The sequence below is a fragment of the Rutidosis leptorrhynchoides genome, chromosome 6 (assembly GCF_046630445.1).
Source record: "Rutidosis leptorrhynchoides isolate AG116_Rl617_1_P2 chromosome 6, CSIRO_AGI_Rlap_v1, whole genome shotgun sequence".
Lineage (NCBI taxonomy): Eukaryota > Viridiplantae > Streptophyta > Magnoliopsida > Asterales > Asteraceae > Rutidosis > Rutidosis leptorrhynchoides.
Genome location: NC_092338.1, coordinates 432,332,366 through 432,350,407, shown reverse-complemented (window position 1 = coordinate 432,350,407; position 18,042 = coordinate 432,332,366). Strand labels below are relative to the sequence as shown.

The following is an 18,042-nucleotide window of genomic DNA, read 5'->3' as shown; positions in this document are numbered from 1 at the left end:
ACTATTTATCAATAGTAACTAGGGGTATTTTCGTCATTTCACCTTCTTCTTTTTTTGGTTTCCAACGATAATAGAAGCAACTTTCGTAAAAAGAACCAACCCTTCAACGTTACCAAAAAATGTCGAAAAAAATTCTTTTTTACAAAAAAATCAACTAACTTTTTTTTTTCCTCAACGATAAAAGAGGCAACTTTCATAAAAAGAACAACCCTTGAATGCTACCAAGAGATGTCGAAAAACATTATTTTTTACAAAATAGATCAACTAACTTTATAAAAAAAAAAACAGGAACTAAAAGAAGCAACTTTCACAAAAGGAACAACCATTCAATGTTAGATGTCGGAAAAAATTCTTTTTTACAAAATAGATCAAGACTTTTTTTCTAACTCGCATTCAAAACGGAGCTCCAAGCGATGTCTCCATAACTAGTTGGCATAATTTACTCAAAAAAATAATAAATTTCTTATTTTCATTTTAATTTTTAATTTTAATTGCAATTAATTAATTTTTTAATTGAACTTAATACTAAAGTGAAAAATCATCATGAAATAGGGATAAAGCCAAGCAAACCGTAATTGTTTGAATAGAAAGAAGTGGATTACACCTCTGTTTGATAATCGAAACACTCAATCGGTCCAACGGGGAATGCTGAAATTGATTGGTTCGTAAAATTAGGGCGATCATGTGTTTGTTCTAATTCTAATAAATAAATAAAATTAAACGATTTATATGGGGATTTCTTCAACATTTGTGGATAGAATCCATCGATGGTTTCAACGTCACAATAATCACAATTCTTCTTCATCATCATCATCATCATCATCTTCATCTTGTAGCAGTAACCCAAATGGCATTGATTTGAATCTTGAAGATTATGAACTCTATAATAATCGAAATAATAAAAGAAAGCAAATCACAATTGTTGTTGACAATATCGATCTTTCTGCACTAAACAAGATCCAAGTTCCCTTAAGAATGGATCCTCTCAAAAGGGTCTCTCTTCTTTACTTTCTTTTATTCTTCTTTATTAATAATTAATAATTAATTAAATGCATCATATCTTGTTCATGTATGTGTATTTCTGTTTGATACATTGTCATTTTCTTCTAGTTTTTTAAAAAGTTAACTTTTTTTTTTTTTATTATATATATTTACTGTTTCGAAAAGCATATAAAAAGATGCAAGTTTTTTTTTTTTTTTTTTTTTTTTTTTTTGTATGTTTATGGAATTTCAATAAAGAATTTATATCCATTTTATTTGTTAGAAGAGTTGATCTCTTTGTTTGCTACCATAAATGACGTCATATTTGTAATTTTGCTTAAGGTTCCCCAAAAGTTTACTACTTGGCCTGCATTTGCTTAATTAATATCATACTAGTTTAATGCAATAGAATGTAATGTATGATTCCACATGTTTTTATTAGTGATTACTTGCTAGTTTGCCTTTATAGAAGATTTATTTTTGGCTATAAGCTTAGAAAGATGGTATTTGTTTGTGTTGTCGATACGGCTTAAGTTATGTGTCACTAGTTATGTCTTTAATGTATTAATCCTCTTTTTTGTACGTGTCTCCTTTTCTTTGTATCTGTTATAGAAGTCGTATATGAGAGCGCAGATTAAGAAAGAATATATTGCAACAACTTTATTTGAAGCCATTACCTACAAAATATGGCAATATAGTTATATGATAATACGGTTCGAGGTTATAGTGATATGACATAGTATATGGCTTCTATATTAATCAAAAATGTCCAACCAAGTTTTTTGTTTTAGTTTGATATGTACAGTAGTAAAACATGGTAAAGTTAGATACAATTTGTTAACAGTTTATTAGAAATTTTCTCTTCATCATCAATATATTTATCCGTATCTGAATACTTCTTTTTTTAATAATCAGCTTGAACGAGAATTCTTTACGGAGTATGGGGAGGCGAGTAGATACCAAGTTCAGGAAGTTGTGGGTAAAGGAAGTTACGGTGTTGTGGGGTCCGCTACCGATACACAAACGGGTGAAAAAGTTGCGATTAAGAAGATAAATGATGTTTTCGAGCATGTTTCTGATGCCACGAGAATTTTAAGAGAAATCAAACTTCTTCGATTGCTGAAGCATCCGGATATCGTAGAAATCAGGCATATTATGCTTCCTCCTTCTAGAAGGGAGTTCAGGGATATCTACGTAGTTTTTGAATTGATGGAGTCTGATCTTCACCAGGTTATTAGAGCTAACGATGATCTCACACCTGAACATTATCAGTTTTTCTTGTACCAACTACTTCGTGGACTCAAGTATATTCACTCAGGTAGGTTGTTTCTTGATGTCATTATGGGCTGGCAGATGGGTTGACTAATGGGTCAAAACTGGTTTGGGTCGAAATGGGTTGGTTTGGGTTGACCTACAATGCTTAAGGTTGTATATGTATTTAAACAGGTAATGTGTTAAAAATGATTTTGTATAATTATTGTTTGTCTAAATCGATAGAGTTCTTAATAAAGCTGTCACAAAAGTTGTATACTTTTTAGAAATACAGATGGATCACTTTTGTTCTATTTTACCCATTTGACTCTTTCTGTTTAGTTGGCCCAATTTGACCTGATAAAACATGACCCAAGTTTTGGATTGTTTATAAAACAAGTGATAGTTGCAATGGTTTTGTAATGTTTTCCTGATATTTGGATGGTATTATCAGCAGTTCTGAAAATCTGTTGACGAAATTTGAATTGAAGTGAAAACATCATTAATTAATGCTATTTTCTGTTCTACTGAACCATTTTTTGTGTGGAAATCACGACTTGACGGGGATCTACTTTGTAGGTATATTTATTAATATATCTATAATTGACTATTGCAGCAAATGTATTTCATAGAGATTTAAAGCCAAAAAACATCCTTGCTAATGCTGATTGTAAATTGAAGATTTGTGACTTTGGACTTGCTCGGGTATCATTTAATGATGCACCGTCAGCCATATTCTGGACGGTATGTGTTTTTTGTATATACTTCCATTTTTTATAAACTTTGAAAACTGATATTTATATTTACGGTTTATTCTTGGAGTAATGCAGGATTATGTTGCAACTCGATGGTATCGTGCTCCTGAACTCTGTGGATCGTTTTTCTCCAAAGTATGATGCTTCCACCCGCACAACTTGCTACCATAATTTATGTATTCGTACTAGAGTTGGAAAAATCGCCCATCACCTCATGAATGGGTAGTTTTTGGCTGTGTTTAATCTCAAACGGGTCAAAAAGAGTACAACTATAAGCCGAATAGGCCAAATGGGTCGATTGGATTAACCTCATTTTAAGTTGTAAAAAGTCTGTTTTTTATGCAAAAAAAAAAAATAGTTACAATGTTTTCTAACCATAATTAATGCCTTGTCTATATGTAAACTTTTGAATGTAAATGATAAAAACTAATTTATTTAATTTTCGATGAACCCGTTTTGAACTGTTACCCAACTTGACCGACCTACCTACCTACCCATCTTGCCACCTTTAATCGTTACATAACCATCTGTCTAGTTTTTTGTGCTAAGATGGTTTATGATATTGCAGTATACTCCAGCTATTGATATATGGAGCATTGGATGCATATTTGCAGAGATGCTTACCGGAAAACCGTTGTTTCCCGGAAAGAACGTGGTGCATCAATTGGATCTCATGACTGATTTGCTTGGCACACCTCCTCCCGAAACTATCGCAAGGGTACGTTTTTAACCCATATCTAATAAAGATTGTCGATTTCGACCCTTTCACAATTGTTGGTCGGTTCACGATGTGTTTTTAACAAAAGCCAACCATAAGTGTAAATACATAAAGTTGAAACCTTGATAATCATTTTATTGTTCTTATAAAATAAAGTTAAAATATTATATATTATATTATAGGTCTCTATTGAAATAATATGGCTTTTAGTCATATAACCCAACCTGCACATTTTGCCAATTCTGCATGTCAGATATGAAAAAATTTGCCCGTGTTCTGCACAAGTTAATCGTATCACATATGTTTATTTCATTCAAATAACTTTTACTACCATTTTAGGAATTTTTTTATACTTATAATCTTGTAAACTCCTAAAATATTATTATGCATTTATGCTGTGCTTATTTATATTGTTTTAGATTATTCATGCCTATGCTCTCTAATGCATTGCATATATATTTTGTGAAATGGTATTCAAATACTAGGATTTTAAATCTTACAAGTCAAGAACTAGTGTTTGACTGTTTGTGTTGCTTTACATCAAAATAAAGTTCATCTAAAATTATGCAGATTCGCAATGAAAAGGCTAGAAGATATCTTAATAGTATGCGAAAAAAACAACCAGTTCCTTTCACAAACAAATTCCCGAATGTAGATCCTTTGGCTCTTAAACTACTTGAACGCCTAATTGCATTTGATCCCAAAGACCGGCCATCAGCTGAAGAGGTATGCTACCAAATGGATCACTATTGACACTTATAAATATATAATTATATTTTATATTTATTTATATTTATATTTATATTTATATTTATATATAGATTAAAAGAAAAAACTAGAGGAGTCAAGACGGGTTAATACATGACGAAAGTGGCTGGATCTGATTAACCTGACACTTAACTACCTATTTGTTCAGTATTTTAAAATAAATACCGTTTTATTCATTTTTTATGATAAAAAAAGAGAATTATTTTTTACAGAATAAATACGACTGTATTACACGAATGGTCCAAATCTTTGAATGAAAACCTTTTAGAGCAATGTGTGTTTTAAAATCAGCTTTTGGCTACTACGAACATGTTTGAGACGAGAAACCCATATAGAATATTTCTCTTTGGCGTATGTTATATATCGACTCAGTCAAGATAAAAGTCAAATCAACCCTATTTCGAAATGGGTCGAAGCTGACACCTCTGAAAGGCATTATCGAGTTTGTTGTATATGTCGTTGATGCTAATCTTGTCTTATTTTGTAGTCACTAGCCGATCCTTACTTTAATGGCTTGTCAAATGTGGAGCGAGAACCATGCACTCAGCCCATATCAAAACTTGAATTCGAGTTTGAGAGGAGGAAGTTGGGTAAAGATGATGTCAGAGAGTTGATCTATCGAGAGGTTTGGTTATCATAGAATACTTTTTATTAGAGTTCAATGCATAAAATTCAACCAACTTTATTATAATAATTTTTTTTGGCTATAAACAGATTTTGGAGTATCATCCTCAGATGCTTGAGGAATATTTACGTGGTGGTGAACAAACAAGCTTCTTGTACCCGAGGTCAATCATTTTGGTCCAAAGATGTTGCATAATCTTCGTTCAATTTTATCTAACTTTTTTATTTATTAAATATGTTATTTAATGCAGTGGGGTTGATCGATTCAAACGACAATTCGCGCATCTTGAGGAGGGTTTAGGTAAAGGCGGTAATAATAAGGCTTCTCCACTACTGAGGCAACATGCTTCACTTCCTAGGCAAGTTTCTATATTTAGAAATTGCATCATTTACCATGTGTTTGGAATTTTATCCATTTGACTTATGAATGGGTTGATTTGGGTAATGATTACTGTTTAATGGGTCAACTCGGTAACACTGTAACAGTAAAAAAATGTTAGCTAAAAAGGGAATGGGTCATATGGGTTGACAATCATTGATTTGTTAATAATAATTTAAAATTATTAAGACTTAAAAGATGACCCATTTTGCCCCGCCCAATTTGGCATCTTTAATTCTTGTCTGGTGGGACTCTGATTGTATTTATATTGTAATGTTATTGTTATGTGGTTTTAGGGAGCGAGTTCCTGCACCCAAGGAGGAAGGCAATTCTCAAGAGGATTTGGAAAAACAACCTGCAGATGAAGGTGTCGAAAATTCAGACGAAGCTAATAAAGGAAATTACAGCGCTCGTAGCTTGTTAAAAAGTGCGAGTATCAGTGCTTCCAAATGTATAGGAAACAAAGGAACACGGCCCACAGAGGTAACTTCCTACCTTATTTACCTATCATCATACTTAGGGTCTGTTTACTTTTCATTTAATGATATGTTTCTGTACAGTTCTAATTCAGTAAGTAAGATTAATCTGTCACACTCCTTCCCATTAAGAGCCAAATGAAAACATGATATAATACAAAAAAGAAGAAGTAAACAATCCCTTATTGTTTTCCTGTGTCCTTAACGTTTGTTTTTTGAACATTTTTTTATATTGTGGGGGTTTTCATCTAAAAGAGTTATTATTTTTTTATTTATTTATAGGACTTTCCTGATGATGACAAACAAGAGGGGCAGTAAGACAAGAGAAAAGCTCTTTTGTTCTTTATTGCTAATCAGGCATAACAAAATGTATCCTTGTTATGATTTATTTATTTATTTATTATTATTTTTTTTTTAAAGGCAAACTCACACACACCATTAACACGAATATTTACAACCACGAATATGTTCCAAGTGAGACTTGAACCCTCAACCTCTTGGTTGGAGGGCCACCACGATACCGCTAGGCCAAATGCCCTTTGGTGTTATGATTTATTTATAGTGAAAAAAGAATGTAAATTTTTATATATAATTTTTCATTTCGGCATTTTTTGGGGAAAGAAACTGTAAATTTGGTCCCTCATTTAGCATTTGCAAAATACGATCATGTACCCAACTGCGAAATTTTGTCGATTTATTCTATTATTATTCTTGCGTATCTTTGGTCAATGGCATTTCATTGTGTAAATGATTTTATGTTGAATATGTCATGACTCATCAATTCTAGCTATTTGCCAAAAGCAACTGTTAAATTTAGAAAGCAAAAGACAAAAAATAAACCAGTTCAAGGTGTCGAGAGCACATTTGAGCGTGGACCGTACGGTACCAAAGGATGCCCGAGTCCGGCACATTTGAGCGTGGGCCGCCAGATTGCTCGGACACCGAAACCAAAGAATTTGATTCACTCAACACGTCCAAATCAACTTCAACGATCTTGTGAATGTGCTTTACTTCTTTATATAAGTGTTCATAGTAATCGTTCTCATTAATTGAAACCTTCAAAAGTGATGCAGCAGGTGTTCTTGTTCAAGTATTTTAGACATCTGATGTAAAAATTAATATTGTGGCTGTATGCATCACTTTCATATTGGTGTCATGCTTCTGTTTGCATCTTGCAGACGATGCATGTTTTTTGTTAGCCCAGCTGGGCATTTGGTGTTCTTTTAATAAAATAGCAATTCAAAAAAAAAAAATTAATAAAAAAAAAAATATCTTCATCGCAGCCATCTCAAAAATCTTCAATATGGAAGGCAATTGAATGGACGTGTGGTTATATAATTTGGCGTAACCGAAACCTTACAATGTTCCAAAAGAAAAAAAGCAACACTCCAATGGCGCTCAATGACGTCCAAATCAAAACATATGAATGGATTTCAAGAAGATCGAGGAAGGAATCATTCGATTGGGCTCAATGGCTTACTAATCAAGTTGTTTCGATGACCACGGTTGAGTTCATAAGGTAGAATTTATAGGTCGTTTGCATTGTATAGTTCGAATGTCCGTTCCTGCTGCTTAGATTGCTAGGTCCCTGATGTATTTCCCATGCATAGCAATCCCTCATTATGCTTGTACATTCTTTTAAGTAATGAAATTTTGCTTAAAAAAAAAAAAAAAAAGTTATGTGACCACCTATAACAATGCCTTTAACATGGCATCGTTAAGAGAGTTCAAAGCTACAACGATACAATAAAAACATAAACATAAAACTTTATTACGTATTATTATAAGCAATTTTAACAACTTAAGAAAGCTTAAGAAAAGAAAAGAAATCAACGATAACCCATAAATGAATTCATCAAGAAAATCAATCAATTAAATGATTTTTAAAAGTTTGGCTGACCAGGTTAACACAATCGAAACAAAATTGAGTACCATCTCCTATCTTAAAGAGTACTTTTTACCAAAAAAAAATAAAGGGGAAATAATATCTATTCTATATGTACATAAAAGAGAGATCTGATTAGCTTACATGTCATTAGCTCCTTAAATATTGCATATTAAGCCAAGTGTAATTTCCACATGTCACAATTATTCATATATACCCTTATCAACTTTTAAAATCACATATTTACCCAAGTATATCACATAATATCATATATACCCAATTTAAATAATAAAATTATCATATGTACCCATTTAATTTAAAAAATTCACTAAACTCAATTTTACACAATTTAATTCTTATTTCATCCCTACTCGGCTACTCCTATATACTAGTGCGATCATCAGAAAAACTACAGACATTTGTTCATACACACATGTCCTATTATTATAGTATATTCATACACACATTTGTTCATATAAAAACAAAAAAAAAACTACCAAACAATTTTTAATACTAATTTTGAGGGAATGATAACGTATTACTCTGTATTAGTAAAATTATGCCATTACATAATTAGATTCAACCGATTTCTTAAATCTGATAGAACTCAAGCAATTTTTTGTTGTTGCAACTACACGCAATATGAAACATATATGTATTTTATAGTCCCGTTTTGCCAACGAAACATACTAACATACTAGAAATGCATCATTTTTTAACAACTATGACTTCATAGAAATAGAGTACGGGCTCATGTGACGATCGCTCCAAATCCATATGGACGAACACGTCATTCATCGATTTCATTGCGAGGTATTTGACCTCTATATGATACGTTTTGTAAACATTGCATTCTTTTGAAAAGGCACACCATAAATGAATATTTAAATCAAAGGTTTTCGACATCTGATGATTTCTACATATAGACAATCACCGTAAATAATAGTTTACAATAGTACTTCCGTCGACAATGCAGTCAAAATAAGATACATGGTGATGATTTGGTGAATGCAACGTTTCCTTGAAAAATATACCATGTAAGACTCCATGCACATAGCTTGTCTAACATATAAGCAAACAGCGGAAGACTTCTAGGGAACCTGAGAATAAACATGTTTAAAAGTGTCAACACAAATGTTGGTGAGTTCATAGTTTTAATGTTGCGCATAATCTGTATATAAAGGTGGATCACAAGTTTTCAGCTGTTTCATCCAGAAACGTTTATCAAAATATTCTACGAAATTGAGCACCCTGGTAACTAAACTTAACGTATATATAATTTATACCCTTTGTATAATCATCTTAATAATACACGCAAACCAACGTGTACGCTTCTCAAATAGCATACGTCCGTTAAAAGGCTAGTGCTCTAGCTCGGACGGGGATATCAAGCCCTATGGATCCATATACTACTACTCGCGCCCACCAGTTCTTATAACCGGCAGTTACTAGTTACCAAAGCTAAGGGATTTTCGGTTCAAACTCAGTGTAGAATTTAGTATGTACTTGTATCCATTGTGTTTAAAATAAAGTGCATGTATTCTCAGCCCAAAAATATAGATTGCAAAAGCAATTAAAAAGGGAGCAAATGAAACTCACCTTAGCAGCACATAAGGTCATTCACCGAAATGTGACCGAAACTCGAAATGCAAGATAACCGTAGATCTCAACCTAGAGAACATATGTTGGTCAATACATGTCTAACAAGCTAGGTCGGGTCATAGTGTATCACAATCCTAATGCTCGAGATCGACATACAAAAGTTATCAAAAGTCATTTCAAAAAGTCAATTTGACTCAATGCTATAGTTGAATGATCATGTCAATCGAAACATTTTAACATTTCACATAGTTTCTCAATTCTTGTAAAATTAAACTATAGTTTTTATAAGGCTTTAAAATATGATAAAACAATTAGTTTTGACAATTGCTCAACAAGACGAGACGTGCCTTATATAAAAATTCGCTTACTCGGTTAGTAATATTTGAAAATTCAATTTATCAATCTTATAAACAAGTTGTTTAAATATCAATTGCAGATTCAAAAGCAATTTCAATTAATGTTAATCATAATTCAGTTGAACATATCTTTAAATTCGTTCATTAAAATTACGCGATTTCTAAATGAAAAGGTATTGATTTTTTGCCAGCTTTCCAAAAACATGCATATCATAAACCTTTTATCAGTAATATATGTATTTAATTCGTGACTTATCACAAGCTGTTTAATGACGAAATTTAGCATACAAGCATGCATAAACATATATACTCGGGCACTAGCCATGGATACACTATTAATATATAAAAGATAAGATATGAATGCTCACGTATCAATATTGTGATTCGATATTACAGGAAAGTACGTAGACGCAACAGAGATGATAAACACTAGGTTTGACTCACGAGCTATACCCCCGAACTATACCCATAACTTCCTTAGCTTTGATCCATAGTTTCCCTAGCTCTATCCCGCTCGGAAGGCTTGTTTGAAAATAATTCGCTCATGACCTCGTCGTAGTATTTTATGTATAATAATACTAATAATAATACTCCTAACTATAAGATTAATAATAATATTAATCTTAATAATAATAATAATAATAATATAAATAATAAATATAAAATATAATACGGAGTAATATAGATATTAATATGTGTGTGTGTGTTGAGCAAACTGGCCAATTTATAGAATGTTTCTGAATTCCGACTGTCATGCGATCGCATGGGTTTTATGCATATTTCTCATGCGGTCGCATGGCCCAAAAATCCAGCTCACAATTTTTTTATTTTCTTGTTTGTCGACATATTATATATATATATATATATATATATATATATATATATATATATATATATAATTTATATTAATTATATATATATATATATTATATTATATTCATGTACATAGTTGACTTGTAATTTTAGGTCCGTTGACTCGTACGTTGATACTCGACTCGTGTACCACTTTCGGTTTTTCGAACGCACTTTCGTACGTTTAGAAAACTAGCCTTTTACGTTACGCGACGTGTACCCTTATTAATAATTTGACTTACTCATCAATAAATTACCTTATAAAAAATGTAACTTATAAAATTGAACGTTGTGGTCATTTGCTTCTATAAATCAGTGACTCGTTGTTTATCAAAATATATTATTTTAAATCAGGACGTTTTTTTTTGACTAAGTTAATATTATATTTTTGTAAAATATACATACATATATATATATATATATATATATATATATATATATATATATATACACACACACGTATATTTTCCAATCCAATTATAATGGTTCGTGAATCGTCAGGGTTTGGTCAAGGTTAAATGAATGTATGAATACAGTTTACACTTCTTGAGATTCAACTTAACAAACTTTGCTTATCGTGTCGGAATAATATAAAGATAAAGTTTAAATTTGGTCGAAAATTTCCGGGTTGTCACAGTACCTATCCGTTAAATAAATTTCGTCCTGAAATTTGATTGGGATGGTCATGGCTGACAATAAGTATGTTTTCATTACGCATACGAGCTAAAAATTAGAGTTTTATCATCATCAAGTAATATGGAATAAACAATTTGATTACGCGAAGAGTATAAGTGAAGCTATCACAAAAGAGTAAAATGAATAAATGTAGATTCGTCATATCTTTTGACTAGATAGAATTGATTTCCGTAGTTCAAGGAATTTAGAGAAAATCTTTGTAATAAGATTTGATTCTTCGATAATTAAGTAAATTAGGATCTTTTTTGATTAAATGTGATATCCTGTCACGATTGCTCTGTCAGATTTTTCGCTATAAATCCACTCCCTTCGTTTCTTTATTTCTACAGCTCACCTTCTATTCTTCCTCCCTCAACTCATACTTTAAAGTATTCGTCAATATGCTTCATCCAGTTCTGGTTCTTGATATACTCCTAACTTTCATATCTGTCATTCTTCTCTTTCATCTACCACCGGAGGATTTTATTTATTTTTACTATTACCTTGGGGTTATAGTAATTTTAATTCTCCCGTGCCTTTACGTGGCAATACGTATTGATATGCACGGTTTGTAATTTATGTGTTGTTGTCGAGCATTATACTTTCTTTTTATATCCAAGAATTCCATACTTTTGTCTCCTCTTCCCGACTTCAAGTCAAGCGAATAATGGTTCAGAATTCGTAGGTATGGATTTTGAAATGAATATAGTTAATGTTCTAAGAAGAAAATTGTAATGGCACGATTTTGATTTATCAAATTACCAGAATATCCGGAAAAGACCGAATCATCAAGAAAATATTTTCTTGATATTCTTAGAGGTTAAATAGAATACCAGAGTCGTGTAACATGGCACATGATGACGGTATGGTCTGTGAATCGTCATGTCCCATTTAGAAACTCAACATGACTTACTGTAATATAATCACGTTGATCAAGTGTCATTATATTATACTAACTCATGCTTCTGTTCCAACACTACTTCAAAAACATTCATATTTTAAACTTGAAGGTTTCAGAATTTAGAAACTAAAATAGTTTCTTTTATGATATAATACATATGGTGCGAAGAGATAAATGATTTCAAATAAGAATAATTATGGAAATATCTTCAGAAATATGGAGGATATTTATAATGAAAGATACGATGATATCTTAAAATTTCTAATATCAGAGGATGATGAAGAATATTGTCCGCAAGGGTTTAGAGTCAGGAGCAAGGTATTCGTTAATGACTTTAGCATATAGTGAATCATTTGGATTCTTTGAAGGCAGGTTTAGTCTTTGTGATTTGTCCACAGCCTCCTTCATACTTTGCTCAATTCGTTTTCCAGTTCCAAACCTTCTCTTTTTTTGAGCTTTGCCAACACACTATTCTTTATCATCAAACTTTTTACTGTTAAGGTCGTTTACAGTTTTTCCTGTTTCATCAGCATCTTTCGTAATTTCGAGAACTAGTTTGCAGTTTAGGCTGTTTTTTCAGAAACTTCACATTCAAAGTACGTAAATATAGGAGATAGATGTTATATGTATACATATAACTATTGGCGTAGACATGCTGCGAGATTTCAAAATACTGATTGTTGATTTCCAGTAATTGGCAAGACAATTCTTGTTACAAGATGCAGATGAGTAAATGATGGGGTTTCGATAAATATAATGATTTTTTGGAAAGTTAAAGATCAGTGAAGTTGTTGGTAAATTTACTGCTAATGTGGCGAGATATGAAAGATTCCCCGGTAACAATGATGAAGGAGTAATCGTTATAATAAGGTTTATTCGAATGAACAATTGAAGTTGATTTGCTGGAGCTGTGACAAAACTGTCTACTTTGAAAAGGGATTAAAAAGTTATTTTTGCTAATAAATGCCAAAGGGTCTGACACGGATACGTTTTAAACTATGACTTTGGTTTCGAGGGTTTTTCAGGTGCATGACCGTGGGTAACATGTGGTTGGATCATCATCTCGTTTGTTCATTATTTGAAGTGTCTTCAGGAATTTCGAAGGGTTTGAACACAGATTGTAATCATTAATATACATATGATGTTCTAGAATTTTGAATAACATAATTATTTTTCTGGGTTTTATGGATAGGAGTGATGTTCTAGTACAGTTTTGAATTCAAAGTATAGCTTTGAAAGATATAGGAATCTAAGAGTGATGATATCGATTATATCTCGACTTGGATTCTGATATGTTAAAATCAGAATATGTAATTGAATTTGAATGAGTATGGTTATTTTGATTTCTATAAAAGAATATATCTCGTTGTGAAAGTAGTGAGTATAGTTGATGATTTGTTGAATCAGAATCGAAGAATGTAACATATTAATTGTGAATTTATATATCTCTCGGGTATTACCTACCCGTTAAAATATTCTCACCATTAACAGTTTGTACAAAAGAATTTTCTTAATTACAATCTTTATGAAAATATACCTACATATATATTTTCTTTTAGACGTAATTATGGATTTAATGAGTTAACATAATATTAATCTCATCTGGTTTTCGACTTGGACTAGAATATATAATCTCTAAAAATTTTAGAAACTACATATTCTTTACAGAATATTTCTTTGATGAAGTTATGAATCAATACTTCATCGTTTGTTGTTATTGGCATTCCTTGGTATCTATGGTGCGTATAACGTTGATGTTCGAGGTACAGATTGTGATGTTGAGGTATGGGATGCAGATGTTGTTGTTGGTGGTGGTAATGATACTATTGGTGTTGATGATGGTGGTGGTACTGTTGATGCCGGTGATGCTGCTGGTGCTTGTAATCTTTGCACCATATTCTCTAAAGCCACAACCCGAGCGGGAAGCTCGTTGACTTCTTCTACTACACCGGGATGATTGGCGGTTCGGACGAGCGAATGAATAAGATCCAGAATTTGAGATAGTATATAATCATGACGAGATACTATGGAGATGAGAGAGAAAATGATATTACGAACAGGTTCGCCGGTAAGTGCTTCAGGTTCTTCGCCAAGAGGGCAATGTGGTGGATGGAAGGGATCGCCTTCTTCTTGTATCCAATGATTAAGTAAGCTACGAACCCATCCCCAATTCATCCAGAATAGGTGATGGCTGATTGGTTGATCCATTCCGGTTACACTTTCTTCGGAGTTCAGGTGAATATCCATATTGGAATAGCTGTCGGAGTTTAAGGAATTTGAACTAGATACGGGATCCATCTTGTATAATTAGAGAGATGATTTTTGATATGAAATAGATTATAGAATTTAGATTGGTACTCTTCAATACATAATTTACATATGTATATATAATACCAAAATCCCGTAAATTACGGAGAAATTTTCGGAAGATGTCAGGTAAAATTTACAGTAACAGATATGTTAAGATATGAATTTTTGTCTATACACTATTTATGCAATAAATGCAGGAAAACATGTCTAGACTTAAGAATGATAAGCATGTAATTTCTGACAAGAAATGATAAGCAAAACTTTTAACATGCAGACACGGTCGAAGTCCAGACTTACTAATGCATCTTAACAACTATCAGTTAGACACACTCTTGCAAGACCTGGTTCGCTAGGACCAACGCTCTGATACCAACTGTGAAGATCGCTCCAAATCCATATGGACGAACACGTCATTCATCGATTTCATTGCGAGGTATTTGACCTCTATATGATACGTTTTGTAAATATTGCATTCTTTTGAAAAGGCACACCATAAATGAATATTTAAATCAAAGGTTTTCGACATCTGATGATTTCTATATGTGACGACCCGGAATTTCCGACCAAATTTAAACTTAATCTGTAAATGATTTCAACACGATAAGCAAAGTCTATAATGTTGAGTCTCAAAAGTTTTGGACTGTTTCATATATTCAATTGACCTTCGACCATTCCCGACGATTCACGAACAACTATTTGTAAATTGATATGTGTATATATATATAAATAATAATTGAAAATATAATTTGAAATATTATATGTTGTTGATAATAAAATTTATTTATGCAAAATAAAATAAAAATATGATATTATGATAATTATTATTTAAAGCATATCTATATATATAAATAAAGTATATTAAATATATATTTTGTGATTTGGAATCTAATTAGTAAGCCACAGTAACACTCAATTGCCATTCGAGGGATATTAAACCAGTTTAATGCGAACTTATATGATTTTAAAATAAACGGTGATCCGAAAATGAGTTCTATAAATTTTAGGCTTACTAAGAATGTATTTAGGATCTAATTATTAAATTTTAACACTTTTCATATTTTACCTGGAATCGAGCGCGGACAGTGATGTAATTTTTATTTAATAGTTAATGATCGAATTTTATACCATAATGACCAAAATAAATAAATATAGTTAATCTAAAAATTTAGGATTTTTCAGTGTACTTTTATCCGCCCCTGATTTATAACGGAGTACGAGACAACACCGGAAATAAAATGTCCGCATTTATTAACAAATTAAGATTGTTGATTATTTTAAGTAGGACACGTTTTTTTTTATGTTTGCTTTAATTAACATTAGTGGATTAGTGAATTATTACTACCACTTTTGAACTTAATAAATATCTACATACAGATGCATTTGGCATTTAAAAAGTAGTACCAATTCATTTCACCAATTATCATCAATCAATCACAGAATCATTGTCATCTCATTCTAATTTCCCTTTCAAACTATTACTATAGCCGTAACATTATTAGAACCGGGACACCATCAACCGTCATCAACAATCATCACCCTAACCGGCGGCCATCACCACCACACTCCATCACCTTCCACCATCGAAAGCGTTTTCCACTATGAACAACACACCATCTTCTTCAACCCATAGCCACCTTTATTCTTCAATTTGTAATCGGCTACAAGTCCCGGTAGAATACCAACATTAACAACCACCATCCAACCCTTACTACACTACTACAATGCTTATGTACTTCTGTTTCTCTGTTCGTTTAGACCAAACCCACACAATCACCTATGACTACTATCATCAACACCACTTTTTTTTTTTAATATTGCTCGCTGCTATATTTTTTCCAAACCGCCACCCATTTCCATCAACAACCATAACCACACTCTTTCCTCTCTTCTTTGTTAAAACAATCAAATGCCACCTTCACCTGCCATATTCTTAAAACCCACATCACCATCGATCACCATTTAACACTTTGAGTTAATTATCGATAATTGCAAGTGTCGTTCCATCCAAAAAAAAACTATTGTTGTTGCTACGGTCCAAACCAACGAAGAATCCACCGTACTATATCTCTCCCTTCATCTATATCTTCCTCTCTTTTTTTTCTTTTCTTCGGTCACTCAAAAACCCACCATCGAGAAACCATCATGACCGTAAACAACCACCATTGAACACCATTTGTTCCTGTTTTCCATTTCTATTTTTCTGTCACTGATTGCTAAGTACTTAGCTACCACCCTATGATGTCATCGATGAATGATGTGTCTCAACTTTTATGATAAAGTTTATCTTAGTTGTTTGATGACAAACTTGGAGCATTTTTATCGAAGCAAGCATAGTGTAAGTGAGATGATTGTCGCAAAGCTACAAGTGATATTAAAGTAAGAAGATAATGATAATTATGATCATACTTAAATATTTATTTGTTTACACAAAGCATCTTTTGGTGTAATTGTCGGTAACATGGCTATTATGAATTTCGATAATGGAAAATGACATGGGATGAGGTAAAGATGACGGTTACAATCCTTGCATCTGTTTAATAATTTTTTTTCCCGAATGTCAAGCCACATCACAAAAGGAATCCGTATTATTTAAAGGTTTATTGGGCCAAACTCTTTGTTTTATTATTGGGCCGTAATAGTATCAGTTGGGCCGTAATTAAATCGGGTCCGTAAATGTATCAGTTGGGCCGTAATCCTGTTTTCCATTCGGGCAATTTAAATGATTTACTGTTAGACTGAAAGAGGGGAGGAGAAAAAAAAAATGGAAACCGATAGATATAGGGTATAAGTTTAATCCGGGATATTTAAATCAGAAAAAGTAAAAACAGAAGAATGGTTTGGAGGGTTTGTGTGTAACGAGAGGTCGTGGGTTCGAGCCCTGCCTATGGCATTTATTTTTAGGCTTGCTTTGAAGGTAGTCTCCTTTTAGAATATTATTATTAATATCATTATTATTATTATGAAAATTACTATTATTATTAACTTTATGAATATTATTATTATTATTATTATTATTATTATTATTATTATTATTATTATTATTATTATTATTATTATTATTATTATTATTATTATTATCATCATTATTTTTTTTAACATTAAGATTATTATTTTTAACATTATTATTATTACTATCATTATATATATATATATATATATATATATATATATATATATATATATATATATATATATATATATATATATATTACTAATATTACTACTAGTATTATTATTATTACAACAAATATTCTTTATATAAAAATATAATTATTACATATAACATAAATATAACTAATATTACAAACTACCATATTTTAATATAATAACTAAAATATTATTATTATAACATTAATTAAATTATATATCATATATAGATAATATAATCTATTATAAGAAACAATATGATTATATATAAGGATATTAATCATAATACATTATAACATATAAACTTAGTTGATTAATATTATGTGTTAATATATATATAATTGATATAGGTTCGTGAATCC

At 31.6% G+C, this 18,042-nt stretch overlaps 1 protein-coding gene across 1 annotated transcript; it reads left to right on the top strand.

The window, feature by feature from the left end:
• Positions 1–590: 590 nt before the first annotated feature.
• Positions 591–6,644, top strand: LOC139852338 (mitogen-activated protein kinase 9-like). Its single transcript, XM_071841612.1, has 12 exons — positions 591–993; positions 1,897–2,299; positions 2,849–2,976; positions 3,063–3,122; positions 3,556–3,705; positions 4,276–4,431; positions 4,961–5,098; positions 5,188–5,261; positions 5,349–5,456; positions 5,773–5,959; positions 6,235–6,320; positions 6,521–6,644. The coding sequence occupies exons 1-11, from the start codon at positions 730–732 to the stop codon at positions 6,268–6,270; spliced, it is 1,704 nt and encodes a 567-aa protein (XP_071697713.1). The 5' UTR covers positions 591–729; the 3' UTR covers positions 6,271–6,320; positions 6,521–6,644.
• The last annotated feature ends 11,398 nt before the right edge of the window (positions 6,645–18,042 follow it).

What these genes read in the sequence shown, in the direction of transcription:
- LOC139852338 (XM_071841612.1), top strand. Translation starts at nt 730, where the DNA reads ATGGGGATTTCTTCAACATTTGTGGATAGAATCCATCGATGGTTTCAA. An exon ending in CGTCAGCCATATTCTGGACG is followed by an intron (nt 2,977 to 3,062) that starts GTATGTGTTTTT and finishes GGAGTAATGCAG; the next exon opens with GATTATGTTGCAACTCGATG. An exon ending in GAGAGTTGATCTATCGAGAG is followed by an intron (nt 5,099 to 5,187) that starts GTTTGGTTATCA and finishes GGCTATAAACAG; the next exon opens with ATTTTGGAGTATCATCCTCA.